At 43.5% G+C, this 22428-nt stretch overlaps 1 protein-coding gene across 5 annotated transcripts in view; it reads right to left on the bottom strand.

The window, feature by feature from the left end:
* Nucleotides 1-22428, bottom strand: part of jakmip3 (Janus kinase and microtubule interacting protein 3) — a 40619-nt gene that overhangs the window by 10628 nt on the left and 7563 nt on the right. For 2 of the 5 annotated variants that reach the window (XR_011308322.1, XM_069664513.1), the window contains exons 5-18: nt 21907-22107; nt 18142-18255; nt 17900-18046; nt 9940-10077; nt 9749-9784; nt 9430-9501; nt 9135-9239; nt 8618-8746; nt 8445-8528; nt 5126-5188; nt 4853-4951; nt 4655-4753; nt 2607-2666; nt 2135-2200 (exon numbers count right to left, since the gene is read on the bottom strand). Coding sequence is in view for 4 of the 5 variants with exons in the window: in XM_069664513.1 (XP_069520614.1) it covers nt 2135-2200; nt 2607-2666; nt 4655-4753; nt 4853-4951; nt 5126-5188; nt 8445-8528; nt 8618-8746; nt 9135-9239; nt 9430-9501; nt 9749-9784; nt 9940-10077; nt 17900-18046; nt 18142-18255; nt 21907-22107 (1413 nt within the window). In the remaining variant the exon portion in view is untranslated. The remainder of the gene's footprint in view (nt 1-2134; nt 2201-2606; nt 2667-4654; nt 4754-4852; nt 4952-5125; nt 5189-8444; nt 8529-8617; nt 8747-9134; nt 9240-9429; nt 9502-9748; nt 9785-9939; nt 10078-17899; nt 18047-18141; nt 18256-21906; nt 22108-22428) is intronic. The other 3 variants (XM_069664514.1, XM_069664515.1, XM_069664517.1) reach the window with 3 other exon arrangements.

Here is a 22428-nt window from a genome sequence, read left to right as displayed (position 1 = left end):
AAATTATTTCTATCTCCGCTTCGGAAAACGTATTTTTTCTTTCTCTCTCTTTCTTTGTTTGCGCCATGACTGACAGGTCGACTGTATGCATCTACACCTCCTTATATGGTGGTCATTGGCAATTCATGGGCGGGGATTTATGCTAATAGCTGATTAGCGGGAGCGCGATGTGACTTTACGATGGATTGGCATTCATGATCATACACGTGTGTTTACGATCAGATCTGAGTTTCCCGCGGTGTTCATGAATCCGGAGTAGGTTTTTAGTAGCGTAGGCTTTTATGTGCAAATCTACGCACACATCTACTAAAGTTTCATGAATGAGACCCATTGTCTTTAACCAGGGATGACACTTCCTGAGATTATAAACAATCCCTCTGCTTGGGCCATGGATGGCCAGTTCATTCTGTCAAGTTTGGGAATGCAGGAAGGAGGGAAGGACCCAAGGGCAGACCATTATTAATTGTGCATTAGAAAATTAGATGAAAAATACAGCAGGAAAGCATAAAAACGAGGATGAAATTTCAACTTAACTAAGGAAATTAGTGACGTGGATACAGGTAAACAGGTGGGCAGGGAGGTCAGGAAACTACAGGACTGATAGAACAAGGAACATGTGTGTAGACTGAGAAAGTTCGGAGAGTCTGAGGCCATCTAGAGGCACAGCAGCTACAGAGAGGAAGTGATGTCCTACTGGAGGGCTGGGGACCAGATTGTAACAGAAACCACACACACAAGACAAGAGCAGGTGTGTATCACATCAGCTGTAAATGGACTGTACTTATATACCGCTGAGTGGTCGTCTTTTGGCGTCTTTAGGGTGTGTCCGACAGTTACACGGCGCACAATCTGGGCACAAAGTGAGGCACGAGGCGTTAAGAGGTTGACTGAAGTCCCTGGATTATTCATAGGTGTTTTTTGGGCATAACACGAATCAAACCAATCAGAGAGCCTCTCTCAAACCTCTCTTTCCCTTTAAGAGCCAGATGCACCTGCAGGCTGGCGTGTTGCCATTTACACAGCGGATTTTCAGTCATTCCTCTTATATAAACTGGGCTTGGACCGGCATATTTAACTTCTTTCTTTCCTCTGTGCCCCTGTACACGCAGACCACACAGGTCACTGTACGATACATGTTTAAGCACGGATTGATGTTAAAGCCACTGAAGCGATCCCACTGCCAAACAGAAAGGAACATGAGGAGAGATGCTGGTAATGTTTATGCACAAGGCACAACAGTGTAACTTCATTAATGATTTTAATCTTCACGCCGTCAGGACGGGACAGGATCTTATGTTTCTTAAAGTTCTGACAATCAAAGAAAGTTCGGCTGTAAGTGTTCTTTACTTATTGTTGCTGCTGGATCACATGGCTGTAGTCTTCAGTGCATGTGTAATGGACACTGGGCAGTGTATTAATATATGTGGACACGATTGTCGGTGCCACAGGTAGTTATGTTTGAGGATTATAATAAATTAACCTCTTAGTTGTGTGTGAGTGACTGTGTGTGTGCTTCTGCGTGTATTACAGAGCCTACATCAGAATGAGCGCGCGAGAAGGAGAGATTTGTGTCGATCTCGGTAGTTTTTGGCCCTTGTGCGGCTCAAGCAGGAATCTCACTGAGGTGAAGCAGGTGTGCGTGAAGGTAAAGCAGGTGTGTGTGGAGGTTACTCCCTTTAACTGCAAACAGACTGCTTTTTCCTTATGAGTAGAAGCGCTGCTGTGCGTTCATGTGTGAGTGACAGAGACTCGTGTTGTGAACTCTCCGACGTATGTTTATAATGCACCCTTTAAATAGCAGAGACAGACTGCGCCACAGACTTTAGACCAGGTTTTTGTTGGTCTATGACGCAACCGCTTTCTGTGTCCTCAAGATAGCAACGCGCCACCTGTTTACCTGACCACACCTCATTTTAAGACCAACATGGCCATGGATGCTAACGTGGGTGCATCATCACTTGCTATTTACATAACATGGGTGCTGGGCGTGAAAATGACGACTGCATTGCGTGGAAAATGGTAATGGGACTGCACGCTGCAGCACTTTGCGCTGGGTGTACGATAGGGCCCACAGTGTTCTGGTGTTTTCAGGTGTGTTCAGGTGTATTCAGGTGTGTGTAGGTGCATTTGTTACCTTTTCTGCCAGAGTTAGCACCGTCCTGGCATGGATCACCACCACCTGCTCTTCATTTGACAGATTCTGCACAAAAACATGACAACGTCACAACAACAACATGTCCACAACACGCAAATTTAGTCAAAATAATCCATTTTTATTATTGATTTGTTTGTAAATAATGAGACAGTGAACATGTCTCAAACATATGTAAACATGCTAATATCACGTGCTTTATCAGCTGAGAAAAACATAAGCAACATGTAAACAAACAGCAGGACATGGAAGAAGTTTTTATCTAACTGATATATTTCACAGCAGCAGACTGAACGTGACTCTGACTCAGTCATCAGAAACTGATGATATGGGACAAGACAAGCTGCTGTGAAGCAACAGAACCAACAGAGATTGTGGTTCTGATGTCGGATGCTCAGTTTCAATCTTAAACTTTATTGTAAACACAAACATGTACAAAATAAATTCAACATACACTTACGGCGTTATCTCCCAGAATGTCGAGCTTCTTCATCAACTCACTGATCACAATCTCCTGAGGAACAAACGCCATTATGACATCATCCAGGGGGTCATGTGATCAATCAAACAGGTATGTGTACAGGTGTTTCACAGGTATGTGTACAGGTTTTTGACTCAGGTGTTAGACAGGTATGTGTACAGGTGTTTCAGTTAGGTTTTAGACAGGTACGTGTACAGGTGTTTCAGTCAGGTATTAGACAGGTATGTGTACAGGTGCTTCAGTCAGGTATTAGACAGGTACGTGTACTGGTGTTTCACAGGTACGTGTACAGGTGTTTCAGTCAGGTTTTAGACAGGTATGTGTACAGGTGTTTCACAGGTACGTGTACAGGTTTTTGACTCAGGTGTTAGACAGGTATGTGTACAGGTTTTCAGTCAGGTATTAGACAGGTATGTGTACGGGTGCTTCAGTCAGGTATTAGACAGGTACGTGTACTGGTATTAGACAGGTATGTGTACAGGTGTTTCAGTCAGGTATTAGACAGGTATGTGTACAGGTGCTTCAGTCAGGTATTAGACAGGTACGTGTACTGGTGTTTCACAGGTACGTGTACAGGTGTTTCAGTCAGGTTTTAGACAGGTATGTGTACAGGTGTTTCACAGGTACGTGTACAGGTTTTTGACTCAGGTGTTAGACAGGTATGTGTACAGGTGTTTCAGTCAGGTATTAGACAGGTATGTGTACTGGTGCTTCAGTCAGGTATTAGACAGGTATGTGTACTGGTGTTTCACAGTTACGTGTACAGGTGTTTCAGTCAGGTTTTAGACAGGTATGTGTACAGGTGTTTCAGTTAGGTTTTAGACAGGTATGTGTACAGGTGTTTCACAGATATGTGTACAGGTGTTTCAGTCAGGTATTAGACAGGTATGTGTACAGGTGTTTCACAGGTATGTGTACAGGTGTTTCAGTCAGGTATTAGACAGGTATGTGCACAGGTGTTTCAGTCAGGTATTTGACAGGTATGTGTACAGGTGTTTCAGTCAGGTATTAGACAGGTATGTGTACAGGTGTTTCACAGGTATGTGTACAGGTGTTTCAGTCAGGTATTAGACAGGTATGTGCACAGGTGTTTCAGTCAGGTATAAGACAGGTATGTGTACAGGTGTTTCAGTCAGGTATTAGACAGGTACGTGTACAGGTGTTTCAGTCAGGTATTAGACAGATATGTGTACAGGTGTTTCAGTCAGGTATTAGACAGGTATGTGTACAGGTGTTTCAGTCAGGTATTAGACAGGTATGTGTACAGGTGTTTCACAGGTATGTGTACAGGTGTCTCAGTCAGGTATTAGACAGGTATGTGTACAGGTGTTTCACAGGTATGTGTACAGGTGTTTCAGTCAGGTATGTGTACAGGTGTTTCACAGGTACGTGTACAGGTGTTTCAGTCAGGTATTAGACAGGTATGTGTACAGGTGTTTCACAGGTACGTGTACAGGTGTTTCAGTCAGGTATTAGATAGGTATGTGTACAGGTGTTTCAGTCAGGTATTAGACAGGTATGTGTACAGGTGTTTCAGTCAGGTATTAGACAGGTATGTGTACAGGTGTTTCACAGGTATGTGTACAGGTGTTTCAGTCAGGTATGAGACAAGTATGTGTACAGGTGTTTCACAGGTATGTGTACAGGTTTTTGACTCAGGTGTTAGACAGGTACGTGTACAGGTGTTTCACTCAGGTATTAGACAGGTATGTGTACAGGTGTTTCAGTCAGGTATTAGATAGGTACGTGTACAGGTGTTTCAGCCAGGTATTAGACAGGTATGTGTACAGGTGTTTCACAGGTATGTGTACAGGTGTTTCAGTCAGGTATTAGACAGGTATGTGTACAGGTGTTTCATTCAGGTGTTTCACAGGTATGTGTACAGGTGTTTCATTCAGGTGTTTCACAGGTATGTGTACAGGTGTTTCATTCAGGTCTTTCACAGGTATGTGTACAGGTGTTTCATTCAGGTGTTTCACAGGTATGTGTACAGGTGTTTCATTCAGGTGAGTGTGACTCACAGTGACTCCCTCTGCCTCGCAGTAGATTTGCAGAGGACTGAGGCCTTCTGGAAAATAGTATTGATTGAAGTTGATGGCAGGTGAGCGTCTCTCCCTCTCCTGAACAGTAAACATGGTTTCCATGGAAACAGAGGTACAGTCAGTGAGTTCTGAGTGTTTGTCTTGTTTTTGTTTGTTTGTTTGTTTGTTTGTTTTTACCTCGAGCTCTAAAATCCGAAATTCCAGCAGCTCATTCTGATCTCTGATGTCCTGAATGTCGTTTTTCAGCCGCAGGTCGTCACCTTCCATCTGACGCACCTGAACCATGACACACATACACAGTCAGGTAAGATGGTAATGTTACAGAATGATGTTTGACGGTCCTTATTTGGACACTTTATTTACTGACACTAGAACACTTGATTAATGCTACTTTACTTTGAAACTAACACAGAGTCAGAGTCAGTAACATGAATATGTTCTTTATTTCACCTTCTCAACCAGCTCCTGATTCCTCTGATACAATGCCTGCTTCTCCTCCACCCACTTCACATCCTGAGAGACAGACAGGTGGAGACACAGACAGAATTGTCTAAAAAGGCAAAAAAACAAAAACATTTTTTACCTGTTAACTTTTGTTATAAATTAAATTAAATTCAGAGAGAGCAGGAGAGTCTCTCTGTCAGCAGGTAACACTTTTTATCCTTTCAGTCGCATGTGAGGTTGATGATAAACGAGTGTCAGGTGTGATCAGCTGATTTTACCTGAAAGTTTTAGACTAATAAATAACTCCCATAGTTTATAAGACTCCAGAAAAGTATTAGGGTTTCCAAAATAATGATGACAATGATAATTCGCACTCGATCATCAGTAATTACAAATACAAAAAATGAATAGCCGAAATAAAATCATCACATGTGCAAAAAAAAAAGGTGTGTATGGTTCTAAGCAGCGCAGGTGTTTGTCAAACACGTAATAGGACACAGAAAGAAAACACTGTTACTGAGACTTGAGAAGCAGCCCATGTCTTTCGCTGCTCACGTCACGTGCCTGCTGCTGTGTTCCAGTCTTACTTCTTCTTCGTGGATATTTACTTGGCGAGTAAGAACCAAACTTTGCCCTCTGTCAGCTCGCCTGCCAGTGTGCAACTATCTTAAATGATGGTGTTAAATCAAAGAGAAAAAATAAATAAATCATCATAATCATCACTACCGGCCAATCTGTGATTCTCCAGAACATACATATCTATGACTGTTATCTCTGTTATCTCTGGCTGTTATCTCTGACTGTTCTCTCTGACTGTTCTCTCTGTTATCTCTGACTGTTATCTCTGTTATCTCTGGCTGTTATCTCTGACTGTTCTCTCTGTTATCTCTGGCTGTTATCTATGACTGTTATCTCTGACTGTTATCTCTGACTGTTATCTCCAACTGTTATCTCTGACTGTTCTTTTTGACTGTTATCTCTGGCTGTTATCTCTGACTGTTATCTCTGACTGTTCTCTCTGTTATCTCTGACTGTTATCTCTGACTGTTATCTCTGTTCTCTCTGGCCGTTATGTCTGACTGTTATCTCTGACTGTTATCTCTGTTATCTCTGGCTGTTCTCTCTGACTGTTATCTCTGGCTGTTATCTCTGACTGTTCTCTCTGACTGTTATCTCTGGCTGTTATCTCTGACTGTTCTCTCTGTTATCTCTGGCTGTTCTCTCTGACTGTTCTCTCTGACTGTTCTCTCTGACTGTTATCTCTGACTGTTCTCTCTGTTATCTCTGGCTGTTATCTATGACTGTTATCTCTGACTGTTATCTCCGACTGTTCTTTTTGACTGTTCTCTCTGGCTGTTATCTCTGACTGTTCTCTCTGACTGTTATCTCTGACTGCTCTCTCTGACTGTTATCTCTGACTGTTCTCTCTGACTATTCTCTCTGTTATCTCTGGCTGTTATCTCTGACTGTTCTCTCTGACTGTTATCTCTGTTCTCTCTGACTGTTCTCTCTGACTGTTCTCTCTGTTATCTCTGACTGTTCTCTCTGACTGTCCTCTGTTATCTCTGGCCGTTATCTCTGACTGTTCTCTCTGTTATCTCTGACTGTTATCTCTGACTGTTCTTTCTGACTGTTCTCTCTGACTGTTATCTCTGACTGTTCTCTCTGACTGTTCTCTCTGTTATCTCTGGCTGTTATCTCTGACTGTTATCTCTGTTATCTCTGACTGTTATCTCTGACTGTTCTCTCTGTTATCTCTGGCTGTTCTCTCTGACTGTTCTCTCTGACTGTTCTCTCTGTTATCTCTGACTGTTCTTTTTGACTGTTATCTCTGGCTGTTATCTCTGACTGTTCTCTCTGACTGTTATCTCTGACTGTTCTCTCTGTAATCTCTGGCTGTTCTCTCTGACTGTTCTCTCTGACTGTTATCTCTGACTGTTCTCTCTGTTATCTCTGGCTGTTCTCTCTGACTGTTCTCTCTGACTGTTCTCTCTGACTGTTATCTCTGACTGTTATCTCTGACTGTTCTCTCTGTTATCTCTGACTGTTATCTCTGACTGTTCTCTCTGTTATCTCTGACTGTTCTGTCTGACTGTTCTCTCTGTTATCTCTGGCTGTTATCTATGACTGTTCTCTCTGTTATCTCCGACTGTTATCTCTGACTGTTCTTTTTGACTGTTATCTCTGGCTGTTATCTCTGACTGTTCTCTCTGTTATCTCCGACTGTTATCTCTGACTGTTCTCTCTGTTCTCTCTGACTGTTCTTTTTGACTGTTATCTCTGGCTGTTATCTCTGACTGTTCTCTCTGTTATCTCTGGCTGTTATCTCTGGCTGTTATCTCTGACTGTTATCTCTGACTGTTATCTATGACTGTTATCTATGACTGTTATCTCTGGCTGTTATCTCTGACTGTTCTTTTTGACTGTTCTCTCTGACTGTTATCTCTGACTGTTCTCTCTGACTGTTCTCTCTGTTATCTCTGGCTGTTATCTCTGACTGTTCTCTCTGTTATCTCTGGCTGTTATCTCTGACTGTTCTCTCTGTTATCTCTGGCTGTTATCTCTGACTGTTCTCTCTGTTATCTCTGGCTGTTATCTCTGACTGTTCTCTCTGTTATCTATGACTGTTATCTCTGGCTGTTATCTCTGACTGTTCTTTCTGACTGTTCTCTCTGACTGTTATCTCTGGCTGTTCTCTCTGGCTGTTCTCTCTGACTGTTCTCTCTGACTGTTCTCTCTGACTGTTATCTCTGTTATCTCTGGCTGTTATCTATGACTGTTCTCTCTGACTGTTATCTCTGTTGTCTATGACTGTTATCTATGACTGTTATCTCTGACTGTTATCTCTGACTGTTATCTCTGTCATCTCTGACTGTTATCTCTGTTATCTCTGGTTGTTATCTATGACTGTTATCTCTGACTGTTATCTCTGTTATCTCTGACTGTTATCTCTGGCTGTTATCTCTGACTGTTATCTCTGACTGTTATCTCTGTTATCTCTGACTGTTATCTCTGACTGTTATCTCTGGCTGTTATCTCTGACTGTTATCTCTGGCTGTTATCTCTGACTGTTCTCTCTGACTGTTATCTCTGGCTGTTATCTCTGACTGTTCTCTCTGACTGTTATCTCTGTTATCTCTGACTGTTATCTATGACTGGGGCTTCATGCTTTGTAGAGCCAGCTTACCAAAAGAATATCTGGGTATGTTGAACTTGCTTCATAGTATACCTTCCTCTTTATTATTTAGACATGTTTATTACTGTGACATCATCATTCAGTGTGTGTGTGTGTGTGTGTGTGTGTGTGTGTGTGTGTGTGTGTTACCAGTCCTTGTTGATTCAGAGCTGACTCTAGATCTGCAACTCTGCACTCGTATCGACTGAGTTCACTCAGCAGCTGCTCTCTGGTCTGAAACACAGAACAGAACCCTCAACCTGCTGCTGCCTTGCTCCTTTACAGGGAACAGAACCCTCAACCTGCCTTGCTTGGAGGCTCACCTTGATCTCTTTCTCTGCGTCGTAGTTTCCTCCGCTCGTCTCTGTCAGCAGAGCATACGCTCGCTGCAGCGCCTGATACTCCTGAGTCAGCTGGCGGTAACGAAGCTCCGCCTCCTCACGCACACACACCTGTACACACCATACATAAACTAGTCAGACAGTAACACAACAGTGAGACCAGTCAGGGTTTGTGTAATAATGTTTTAGTCACTGAATGTATTTATTGTAAAAGTGATGAACAGTTCATCAAAGTTCTGTTGTTCTGATAGCATACTGCTAGCATACGGTTCGTTTATTACAAGTCAACTGTAAGATATTCACTCTGACTCTTGTCAGCATACTATTAGCTTTGTGGCTAATAGCTGAAGTGTTCTATTATCTGAATGGAATAGAAATATCTAACCCTGACCCCCCAAACAAGACACGTTCTATTTACTGGAGGAGTGAACCCTTCCATTGCCTTACCTGAATGTGTGTGTGTGTGTGTGTGTGTGTGTGTGTGTGTGTGTGTGTGTACCTCCTCTGGTTCAGTATCTGGAGTTCTGTCGGTGTGAAAGGACAAAGATGATCCATCAGAGTCCACTGAGGCTTCTTCATCATAACCATAAAACGTCTCAATGACCTGCACACACATGTACACACACACACACACACACACACACACACAGTAACATCTGTTACATCTGTTAACAATGTTACAAAAACAAGTACTGGTGGTAGTACTGGTGGTAGTATTTGTGGTAGACATAGTAGTATAACTAGCACTAGTATCAGAAGACAAGATAGTTTAACAATCAGCAGGTTGTTCTCACCCTGCAGGCTCTGAAGGTTCGCTTCCTCCTCACCGAGTCCTGATGTCTGTACCTCAGCAACATGTCTCTCTCCTGAGGCAACACAGCAACACCAGCAACTTCGTCCTCATCATGTATATCATAATATCAGTGATATTTTGTCCAATATTCTCACTCCGTATTTGGTCTCCACCATAAAGATTTCTGTGTGTTTATCTGAACGCTTAAGCACGTTCACCTGCTCATCTGTAATAAGCCACTCTTTGATTATATGGCTGCTCATCACTGACATCACACAGTAACAGTACTGACAGTAGAAGTAGAGCTGAGGAATACTTACTATAACATTCTTTACATAACCAGCCGTTTCCAGAGCCTGAAAACACAAACATAGTTTTACTTTAGATTAAGTTTTGTACTCTGATAAAGACGTGTTATTTCACAGTAGTATTTGTAACTTTGAAAAGTCGTCAGTGAGTGTTGTTGCATTAACAGTTTTCACAGGAGTAGTAGTACCAGCAGTATTAGTACCTTGGACAGGTCTTCAATGATGTGTTGCTGCTCCAGAACTTGTAACCGTAGGAACTCCATCTCTCTGTCATCCTGGCTGTAGCCATGGTAACTGGAGGAGTGGCTGCGGTCCAGGTCGTTCAGAGAACTCGGCCTCCTCTGAGGAACAACCAACACAGCTGTTAGTGTCTGATAGTGAGGTCACTTCCTGCCCACAGAACTCTTGAGTTTTCCAGATGTACAGCGGGTAAAATAAGTATTGAACACGTCACCATTTTCTCAGTAAATATATTTCTAAAGGTGCTATTGATATGAAATTTTAACCAGATGTTGGTAACAACTCAAGTAATCATACATACAAATAAACAAAAACAAGTAAGTTCAGAAATTAAGTTATGTGAAATAAAATGGAATGACAGAGGGAAAAAGTATTGAACACGCTTACTGAAATGTATTTAATACTCTGTACAAAAGCCTTTGTTGGTGATGACAGCTTCAAGACGCCTCCTGTATGGAGAAACTAGTCGCATGCATTGCTCAGGTGTGATTCTGGCCCATTCTTCCACACAAACAGTCTTCAGATCTTGAAGGTTCTGTGGGCCTCTTCTGTGAACTCTGATCTTTAGTTCTTTCCATAGATTTTCAATTGGATTCAAGTCAGGTGATTGGCTGGGCCATTCTAGCAGCTTTATTTTCTTTCTCTGAAACCAACTGAGAGTTTGCTTGGCTGTGTGTTTGGGATCATTGTCTTGCTGAAATGTCCACCCTCGTTTCATCTTCAGCATCCTGGTAGATGGCAGCAGAGTTTTATCAAGAATGTCTCTGTACATTTTTCCATTCATCCGGCAATCAATTATATGAAGTATGCCGGTACCGTATGCTGAAAAACAGCCCTGCGCCATGATGTTCCCACCTGCAAACTGTTGGTATGGTCCTTTTGGAGTGATGTGCAGTGCCATTTGTCCTCCAAACATGGTGTGTATCATGGCATCCAAAGAGTTCAATTTTGGTCTCATCTGACCAGACTATATTCTCCCAGTATTTCACAGGCTTGTCCAAATGTTGTGCAGCAAACTTTAAACGAGCTTCAACATGCTTTTTCTTCAGCAATGGAGTCTTGCGTGGTGAGCGTGCATACAGGCCATGGCGGTTGAGTGCATTACTTATTGTTTTCTTTGAAACAATTGAACCTGCTAATTCCAGGTCTTTCTGAAGCACTCCACAAGTGGTCCTTGGCTCTTGGATAACTCTTCTGATAATTCTTTTCACTCCTCTGTCAGACATCTTGCGAGGAGCACCTGGTCGTGGCCGGTTTATGTTGAAATGAAGTTCTTTCCACTTCCGGGTTATAACTCCAACAGTGCTCAGTGGAACATTCAGGAGTTTAGAAATCCTTCTGTAACCAATGCCATCAGTATGTTTTGCAACAATAAGGTTGCGAAGGTCTTGAGAGAGCTCTTTGCTTTTACCCATCATGAGATGTTTCTTGTGTGACACCTTGGTAATGAGACACCTTTTTATAGGCCATCAGTTGGGACTGAACCAGCTGATATTAATTTGCACTGACAAGGGGCAGGATTGCTGTCTAACTACTAATAGATTTAAGCTGGTGTCTTGGCTTTCCATGCCTTTTTGCACCTCCCTTTCTTCATGTGTTTAATACTTTTTCCCTGTGTCATTTCAAATTATTACACACAACTTAATTTATGGACATCTATGGTTTGATTTCTTTGCATGTGTGGATTGTATGGGTTGTTTCTGACATTTGGTGAACATTTCATTACAATAGCCCCATTAGAAATACATTTACTGAGAAAAATGTTGATGTGTTCAATACTTATTTTACCCACTGTACTTCTGAATAGTTCATCTGTATGCATCTGTAACAGCTTAATGATAAAGAGAGAGCAGCTGCAGGGCCTGTGTCCACTACCTGTGTTTTTTGTGCTGGCAGCGCCTATTTTCTTTACAAAACCAAGCAGTTCAGCGCTTTCAGCCTCAGCATCCTCATCGCAAAAATGCCCTCGGAGGCAGCTATTTTGCCGCTGCACTCACAGTGCACTCAACTGAAAATAGTTTAACTTTCGGAACACCGCTACGCTCATCAATGTAAGGTTTCCCTCATCAACTACTAAAATCAAGAAGGGGGGCCACTTCAGATATCAACCTTGTCAACAACAATGGCGGAGGAGAAGCGTATCGTTTCTTTTTTTCAAGGGTACAATTTCCAGGTGTAGAGCTGCTGCTAATGCCAGGACACAATTCCTTTCCATCGTTTTTTTGTTATTTAAAAAATGTCATTGAATTAAAGCAAAACTAAGCACACAGAACAATTTAAAACAGACTTAACCATCACTATTTAGTGAAGCGGAAGTGCAACCAGACAACTTTCACAAGTGCTGGTGAGAAGCGCTCTGAAATTGAAGTCGTGGACTTCCAGGTGGAACATTGTCAAGATTGTAGCATAGTGAAAGATCTCCCTCTTAAAAGACATTAGACTCCCCCAAAAGTGTGAATTTTTCTTATTTGTTTAACTTGATAAGAACAGGAATACGAAATCTCCAGAAATAAATGACTATGAAACTAAACAACCTCAAGGCCACCCACCAGCTACTGCTAGCAAACATGCTAACATCATGCCTAGGGAAGAGACCGCAGATCTGGACCTGATCCTGCAGGAGCTGAGGGATTTTCGCCAGGATAATAAGAAGCAGTTTGAGGACATTAAGGAAGAATCTGTGAAAACGAACACCTGACTGGACGAAACGGAAGAGCGCATAATGAACGCTGAGAATCCAAAACACAGATGACATCCTAACAGAAATGCTGAAGTTGCAAATCAAACTAAACACCAAAATAACTGACCGGGGGAGGAGGAAGTGAGAACATAAGGATATACAGAGTTCCCGAGGGTGCAGAAAAAGAATCTCCATCTATGATCTCCTTTGTGGAAAAGTTACTCCGGGGAAATCTTGATATACCCGACAAAATAACCCCTCAAATCAAAAGAGCGCACCGCAGAATACGCAGAGGCACGCAGAGTTTTGAAAGACCAACAGATTCAGTTTCAAAACTTGTACCCGGCACTACTAAAAGTCAAATATGATGATGAAACCTGAATTTATGAGACTGTGAAGGAGGCAACCCAGGATCTATTGAGGAAAGGATTCCCTGTGGAAATCATCAAACCCCCAGAGACTCTGATGGACAAACTGTGGCAGCAGCCAGCAGGGAGGAGACGCACGTCACGCTCTAAACACGAGGCAAACTGGAGGCCTTCAGAAGGACCTCAACACCAACAACTTCAGACTGGACATATTTCTCTGCTTGCCTTGCTCCTTTTAAGGTTAAATAAACTCCAAAAATCCAAAGGGTAAGGTGGGTGAGTCCGTCGATGTAATTCTGCACTATAATAAAAATGTTATTAACCTTGTAAATACACTTAATATAATAATCTTAGGAACATGGTGGGACTTTCTGGTGCAGCCATCTTCAGCTAGGGCTCCCTCCTCCGGTCCTGGGAGAGGGGTTTTCCCTTGGAGGCTCATGTAGGGTCACAGAGGAGAGCTCTAAAGTGGAAGTCACAGTAATGTTATACTGTTAAATCATATTCTGTTCTGCTCCTGTTGTTTAATGTTCTTTTTTTGTTCACTCCCTGTCAGGTCCTTTGGGGGGCGTTCCATGTATATGTGTGGGTAATGATGCTAAATTGCTTGAATGCAAAATAGTAGCTTTTTTAACATTAACAGGTGACTCAGTCCAATTGAGAGGGAAGATTCTGTTGAAATTAAAGGATAATATTCAAATAGCCTTTCTGCAAGAAACTCACCCGAGTGACACTAACACACCAAATTAAGTGGCCATGCTGTTATCAAGTGCTGTAAAATATGAACACAGATCAGAACTTACAGACAAAGAAGGCGGATTTGTTTTGATAAATGGGAGCGTGGAAGGAACCTTAGTGAGTCTCTTTAAAGTGTATGTCCCCCCAGGGAGTGACTGGTCTTTGGAATAATGGCAACAAAAAGTCAGGGTACTTTAATTTAATGTACGTCTCAATCCAAGACTCCTGGAGTGGAAACTCAGATTCCAAAGGTATCAGTAAGAAAACAAACGGCCTAATGACAGAAGTCGGTGTTATTAAGGTTTGGAGAGAAATGCATCCATCCAGTCGTGACTACACTCACAACTCCTCACCGCATGCAATCTACTCTACAATAGATTTGATCATCTTCAGTAGAGATGTTCATAGAATAGAACAATGTGATATTGGTCCGATCACTCCCTCAGACCATAGCCCTATACGCAGTAGGCGATTTGTAGGGGGATGAGGGGGGATGCATCCCCCTTTGTAAACCTGCCATCCGGAGCCATCCCCCCTGAGGTCACTAACGGGCGGAGCACGTACACACAGGCCAATGCATGCGATGCAAATCAGTCTCACGTGATGCCCATCAAATCTGCAGCACTTCGACGCACGTTACCCGGTAGCTTCTCGAATCTACTCACAGCCGGAGAAAAAACACCAGGTGAGTAAAAAAAAAGTAATTTCACTTCCACTTCCATTTGCCCAAAGTTCAACGTCACAATGCAGATTTGTCAAAAGTAAAAATGAAGCTTTGTCAGGTCCGTCCTCAAGAGGAGAAGAAAACAACTTATAATGCTCGTTTGTTGAACGGAGGTCGGATCGATCATTCCTGATGCATTCGAGGAAGTTGGGAGATGCGAGTACTGAACGTGCTGTTGCAAACTGATGTTGTTTCTGTCCGTTTTGGCTCTTGTTTGTGGCGTTCTCATTACGTGTTTGTGGCGTTCTCATTACGTGTTTGCCCTACAATCTGGCACAGGACCACCGCTCTTTGGGCGATGCCCATAGTCTTCATGTAATGATAATCACCTGCTATTTGATTTCTGTCACCCGGTGTTCGCCACCTAGATGTCTGCAATCGAATACTATGAATAGCCTACAGCATAGACGGATTACCGCATGGGCAAAGTGGGCGTGTGCCCAGGGCCCCAGAGCCAATAGGGGCCCTTGGCTTCAGAGTTGTTGTTGTCTACATTGTTGTTGAAAATGTAGTATGATAATAAAATCATTTGAATGTTTGAGAAATTATAAGATTAAATCAGTAATGTGTGATGACACAATGACGTAAGTACCTACGCTGGGGGTCAAACATAAAGAGAGAAGCGGGCGCTCAGCGGATCAGCTAAACGAAAACAAAGGAAAGAAAAAGAAGCCAAAGATGTCGCCTTGCTGCAGCAAATTTCATCCATCTCAACATCTTTCACCGGAAAAGTGAGCCAAGACGATGGTACTCATGCCGGTGGTTTAGGTGAATAGTTCCACTGTGGTTTTGTGTGGTCGTAGCTGTGGCTCTTTACTGATGTTCATTCATGTTGCCTTTATTACTTTCACTATTTGTATTAGGTGGTTATATTTTAATTAAGGAGTGTTTTACTCTATAATACTGCAAGGGCTGGCTATTTGAGCTTGCTGTCCCTCCCATAGTATATATATTGTCCTGTACATGGCAGGTGCCAAACAAAACAAACCTAAAAGGACAGTAATTTTGTGTGGTTGTGTGTTGCCCGGTGTTGTTATGTGTGTGCTGTTTGTGTGTGTAGGCAGGGGCCCGTGGCGAGTTTGTGTCCAGGGCCCGTGGTCATGATAATCCGTCTGTGGCCTACAGTAGTTATACAGCCTTGAGATCATGTCATGAGGGGCTTGTTGCATCTGAATAGATCTCATCAAGCTTTAACAGTTAATAAGTGTCAGTTTAATCAAATGAAGAACATATTGATTTAAAGGAAAGCAAAGTCCCAGATCTACATTTGTTTAGCAGAGTAACAAAGCAGAGTTGGCTAAGCTGTCGTGATGTTTTAGTTAATTTAATGGTTTCAGCAGCACAGACGGCACAGCCAGTGGTGCCAGCAGAGCCAGGACTAGTGATGGAAACAGGTAGTGTGAGTGTGTGAGAGAGAGACAGTTTGGTAACTGAGAGAGAGCTGTATTGTGTATGTATGAGTTTGAGATTGAGCGAGAGAGTTTTGTTAATTCTGATGAGATCAACAATTTAATTATGGCCATAAAATCAACAACCCCCCGCTGCCCCCGGAGCCCCCTACAAGGTGTGAGGTTAGCCCCAGGTGTATCTGGCTCTGGTTTGTTCTGGTTTTTTTGACTTTACCTAACTTTGACTGGCCGTATTCGCCTGGACAAACTCAGTCCACACTGCATTAACTTAAAAGGTGTATTCAGTCATTACTGTAATACACAGTTAAAAGAGAAAGGAGAATTATAATCGTCACAGTTCTGGGCGGCCTGCAACAACGAAAGCTCGTCAGAGACGGATTTTTAGATTTATTCAAATGAGACACAGACGCTGTGGATTGGGCGCATATACGTAAACCACCATCTAAGTTAGATAAGATCTTCATGTTGACGATGGAAGAAGTTATTAAAAAGAACCTGATAGCGCACGACAGATGGCTTCAAGACAATGTACCATAATGAATATCAACATCACTGATGATATGTGGGAAAAGACTTGAGGGTCACAAATCAACAAGCAGTCCCACGTGGAGAGAGTGTGAATGGAAAAGTAGAAGGAGAGTATTTCGTGTTGGCGAGATACGGCAACACCTCACAATGATGCTGGAGACAGTGTGGGAAGGCTGGCGATCACACACATTTTTGGGACTGCCCTCAATTGTATCAATACTGGAGTGACATTCAAACAGAGATCAGACACATGCTGGGATTAGACCTACCTTATGTGAGGAGAAACTCCAGAGGCCATGAGAACAAAAACCAGAGGCACGTGGGGTGTTGCTGCTGATTGCAAAGAACATGATTACAGTGTTATGGAGAAATGCAAAGCCAACAACTGTCCAACTATGGAGGGAAAGACGAAGAAGTGTATATCTGATGGAAAGCATGACAGCTGATCTCCAACTAAGGACTGATGTTTTCAATATCAGGTGGACACCGATAAAACTGCAATTACCGAGACTGATTAAGGAATCAACTCCTCCGTAATCTCAGGGGGAAGGAGTTGGATGGATAGATGGATGGATAGATGGATGGATAGATGGATGGATACTTTATTGATCCTGAGGGAAGTTCAGATATGACTGTGTAGAAGTGCATCGTTACAAAACAATTGTCTTTTCTTTCTTTACCTCAGCATACATAAGAGGTAAATATGGGTGATGTGCACTGGTTGGAATGAGGCCTGTGTCTGTGATGCCTCGATGAAACTATCCTGAATAAGATATGTGATGCTTACATTTATAATGAGATCTTTGTATCATGTTCTTTTGTATGAGAGTGCAGACGGAAAGAAAAGGTCAGCTGAAAAAAGGCCTTACTATTTATTATATATGAATGAATGAACATGAATCCTTATGTAGTAAGATCATTTCCACGGCGTGTAATACTCCAGCCCAAGCCTGAAAATACATGGTGTCTGAAAGAGAGTTGGGAAAGGAAGGACATTTTTATATTTCAAGGGAGGGCTGGAGAAGAATATGTCAAGCACCATGGAGCTCAACCTGTTCAACTACATTTTACATTTTATTACACGGCCATAAAAACAGTCATAAATACTTCTGACAGCAAGCAAAGAAGCAGTGACAAGGAAATGGCTCAAATCTGACCCACCAACCATCGACGAAGGATAGAAATATATGTCATGGAAAGGCTGTCATCTTCCCTCGAAGTCGAAAACGTTTGGACCAAGTGGACCGAGTATGTGATCAGATAAACTGCGATTCTTCTTTCTGATTTAAACGGCTCAATGTTATGAGCAGGGAGTCGCAGCAACACTGATGCAGTGTGAAAACTCGTCGTGGGCGCTGTCAGCGAAAAAACGCTGTTTGTGGACACAGGCACCAATAAAGAGAGAGCTGATCTTACAGCTGATTAATAAACCGCTGCTCCAACTGTGTATTCAGCTTTCAAGGTTACCATAGTTACCATCTCCATGTTCTCTTGGGTGACAAAGCGGAGCTTGTTATCGAGGCGACGCAGAGCGAGAGCAAGCTCCTCGTTCTTCCTGCTCAGACGTTTGTTTTTGTCCAGAAGAGGAAGAAACTGACTCTCCGCCTCCCGCAGACGCTTCAACTGCACAAAGACAAGGAAATACAGGAAATACTCCCAATACCACCACATGTGTGTGTGTGTGTGTGTGTGTGTGTGTGTGTGTGTGTGTGTGTTACCAGCTCATTGCGTTCCTCTGACAGCAGAGCGTTTCGATCCTCCAGCTTCCTGACGACTGAACTGAGCTCAGCAATCTTCAACTGAAACCTGCGAGTGTCCCGGTCCTCCTGAGACTGTGAGACACACACACACACACACACGCACACACACACACACACACACACACACACACACACACACACACACACACACACAGGTTTTTATAAGTATTTGAGGTTCTGCTTTGTGTTCAGAGTTTCTGAAGCTAGGGACGGGAGGAGTCAACTCCAACTCCCAGAGTATGACGATTATTAGTGGTCGAATTATCCTCTCAGTGAGTTGGCCCGCAGCTGGCAGACGTTCAGTGAGGGTTTAGAGGCGGAGCTTCAACATAACCCTAACATCAGAGACTCTAAACTGTTAAAGACATGTCTGCACCAACACAACACACAGAGGAGTCTGTAGAGAGTTCAAAGGTCATAACCACTACACTACTCACTGCTGCTCACAGAGGAGACAAAGCAGAGCTCATTGTGTTCTGTGATTCATTTTGTGGTTCTCGTGGAGCAGGAAGATTCACACCTGGAGAGACTGACCTGTGTGAACAGACAGGTGATCGATTACACACAAACAGAGAGACTCAGCAGAAACACATGTGGTGAAAGAGCTCGACATCAGAGCCGAACAACATCGGGAACAACACATTCATCCAAATACTACAAAGCTTCACACCTGCAGACTCCAGGTGAGAGTTAAAGACAGAAAACTCTACCTGTGTTTGTAAAAGTTTCAGGTGGACGTGACTCGCTGCTGAGTGACAAAACATGTGAGGGGTCAGATTAAAGAGAGAGAACCTCATGAAGCTGATGACCAGAACAAAAAGGAGTCAATAGTGGATCAATATTCCAATAATAATACAGGCGTTTGGTTTCGTCACTGGCAGTATTAATCTCAAAGATGACGCTCAGCAAGTCGTGACTGTCTCAGGTGGGTTCCAGGTGTGAGGAGTCAGAGGGAGGAGGAGCCACAGGGCAGGCGAATACAAAGACGAGTGACTTCAACCAGAGATGAAACAGCACATGAGAGAGTTGCTGGAAGGTTCATCGGAACAGTTTAGTGTGAATGAATCACCTTTCTGGGGGACAAGATGGTGCAGGTGTGGAGCCAGACAAGAGTAGGCTCAAAGAAAAACTGGAGATTGTCAGGCCTGGAGATAAAACAACGCTGAGAGTGCTGGGAAACCAAACCTGCTTTCAAACACAGTTTACCTGAGACAGCTGCTGTGCCACGGGAGTGAGTTTAAGTGGACTGACGATCCTGAAGAAGAAAGAAAATGATGCCAAAGAGACAAAGACCCACTAACTTAACTAAAGCCGCTTTCCCACGACACCCGCTAACACCTGCTAACACCTGCTAACACCCGCTAACACCCGCTAACACCTGCTAACACCCGCTAACACCCGCTAACACCTTCTAACACCCTAAGACCCAGGTCACATGACTCTGCAGTACACCCGGGTAACTATCACCTTGGCTCCGATCGGCATTGATGGGAACACTTACACCGTGTCGACACACTAATCTCCGCCCCCTTTCCGCGATGCTATGCTCCGTCGGTAACTTATGCGACTCCTCATCATCTCAGCTACAAACTCCGCCCTTCTCCGTCTGAGCAGCGCTCGAACATCGTTCCACATTTGTCGGCGCCGAGTTTGTTAAACAGACTGAATGAGTAACAGAGACAATAAAGACCTAACCACCGTAAATCTTCACTGGTTACTAACTCTGTCTCCGGTACGTTAGTGACGTCAGATGGTGACAGAGCAGGAAAGAGACCAACAGGAGGATACTTCACTGACAATGGGAAAAGAGACACTCAGCATCTATAAGCGGGTCTTCCCGGGTCTGAAAAACCTGCGTCAACACGCTAATTTTAGGTGGGAAAGATGTATAAGACAGTATTGAAGCTCTGTTCCTTCAGGCTGATGGAGGCTACTAAAGGCCAGTCGCCTGTGCAGAAAAATCTGTGACCAAAGCATGTGGAGGACAGATTTGTCTTTGGTCTCTCGAGGCTCTTGCAGAGACAGACCACAGCCATTTGAAGACATTTAAAAACATAAAGAAAAACGTCAGCCAGATGTCACAGCGTGTTCACAGACTGATGATGACTGACTGATAGCACGATGTTACCTGACGAACACACAGGATAAGGAACGTGTGCTTGCTCATGCTCTGAATGTGAGCTGATAGCGAGAGACTGATATGAACCTGATCACTGAATTTTAAAGTAAAATCACAGCAGCTGAAACAGACAGAGTCCCTGAATGACTGTTGGCTTCGACCTGAATGTAAAGAGAATAACTGCATCAGAGCAGAGCTGAGAGAGACATCAACAGGTTGGTATCAAGCGTAAACCCCTCTGAAGCATCAAACAAGACCACCGAAAGAGCCTGAGATGATCACAGACAAACCAGAGAGGTCATGTTTCACCTGGATGATCAACTATTGTTCTAACTATTCAGAGGTGGCACTGCTGCCCAGCATGTCAGCTACCTGTGTAATCAGACACATGAAATCAGTCGGAGCAACACATGGAATCAGCAGTGACAATGGACCACGCTACAGCTGCAAAGAGTTCCAGTCCAGAGACTTAAACACGTGACTTCTCTTTGGTAAAGCATAGAAAGGAGGTTACATAGTCAAACATCTGCTCAGGAAAGAACAGGACAGTAGCTCAGATCCACAGATGTCTGTTTACTGACAGTGTTTCATCACTTAAGCATGGAGTATCTCCTGCTGAGATTTGGATGGGATGAAGCACCACGGTTCCCAACACTGCAGAACAACTGAAGCACGAAGAGGTGAAAAAGAAACAAGAGACAGAAACAACTATGACAAGTCATCCAGAAGCTTTGGAGACACAGTGAGACGCAAAGATTTAAACAACCAGAGCAGGTTCTGAAGAAGTCTGAGAGTCAGAACAGAGGAGGGTCTAATCCTGAGGATGAATCTACACTGTTGAAAAGACCCATGAAGGACATCCAACCTGCACAGCATCAGCTGAACCACCACAGGTGTCAGAAAGCAGGTGAGCAGAAGCACTCATCACAACTTCTGAGATCCACCTGTGACGTCAAAGCACCTGACGGTCCGACTTTAACAACTGAAAAAGAAGTGAAAACAAACACGGACACAAAAACCTGAATTTTTTTTTAAATATTGGAATTGTAAAATACAGAATGAAAATGTTCATCTGGTACAAATCAAACGAACAAACAAACAAAGATGATGTTTGAGGTCATAGAGAGACGGTTTCCAGGTAAATGAGTAGTGTACAGCCTACATGTAAAGAAGGAGGCCGTGTGTGATTCATACTGCCCACCACCAGAGGGCAGGAATGTTCCCACCTGTGAGCCACATGTGGATTACTCTGCTCAGACAGAAGGTCTGATCTACATGTTGGTAAATAATGAGATGACTAATTATTCATCAGAAACATAACAGAGCCTGGTCACATGACCTTTGACCTTACAGGTGGTGAGGACCAGTTAACAGAGAGCAGAGGATTGTGGGATACTGAGGAGCAGAGCATCCACCTGTGTGATGCTCTGCTGTTTGAATGGTTCAGTGTTTGTCAAGCAGTGATCATTGATGATGTCATGATGACTCTACAGGAGGTGGAGCCTGAGATGGGATGTCATGGTAAACTTAGAGGTCATAGTTCAACAATAAATTGTGACATGGATTTATATCATGCAGAATGAGCAGGAGGAGGCGGGGCTTACAATGAGAGCAGGAGTGTTAGGGGCGGGGTTAGAACCTTGGCCAGGGAGGGTTAGCCCCGCCCTCTGCGCGTCTCTCAGGGCTGCGATTTGCTGCTCGGCAGCCTGAGTCTGCAGCTGGAGGCGGTGGGCGTGGCCAGCCTGAAGGCCGAGGGCTTTATCCAAAACACTGACCGCTCTGTCCTTCAGCTTTATCTCATCCATCTGCACACAGACAGACAGGTACACAGAGAGACAGACAGGTGGAGAGACCGAAAGACAGACAGTCAGACAGACAGGTACACAAAGTGACAGGCAGACCGAGAGAAAGGTTAGAGAGGGGACAGAGGTGGAGTTAGACAGACAGGTAAGGGGCAGTGTTAGACAGACAGGTAAGGGGCGGGGTCAAAAGGGTCAGTTTTAGTTTTTGAGATGGAGAACGTCCTAAATGTTTAACAGGGGAAGATGAACCTGCAGTTTAGGTGAGTCAGTCTTTCGACTTCCTGTCTTTAACGCATTTCTTTGTTTACAAAAAGGATCATTTGT

This window comes from Semicossyphus pulcher, unplaced genomic scaffold (assembly GCF_022749685.1).
Source record: "Semicossyphus pulcher isolate SPU_LCO1_2020_fin unplaced genomic scaffold, fSemPul1.0.p SCAF_16, whole genome shotgun sequence".
NCBI lineage: Eukaryota > Metazoa > Chordata > Actinopteri > Labriformes > Labridae > Semicossyphus > Semicossyphus pulcher.
This window is presented reverse-complemented; position numbering and strand designations above follow the sequence as displayed.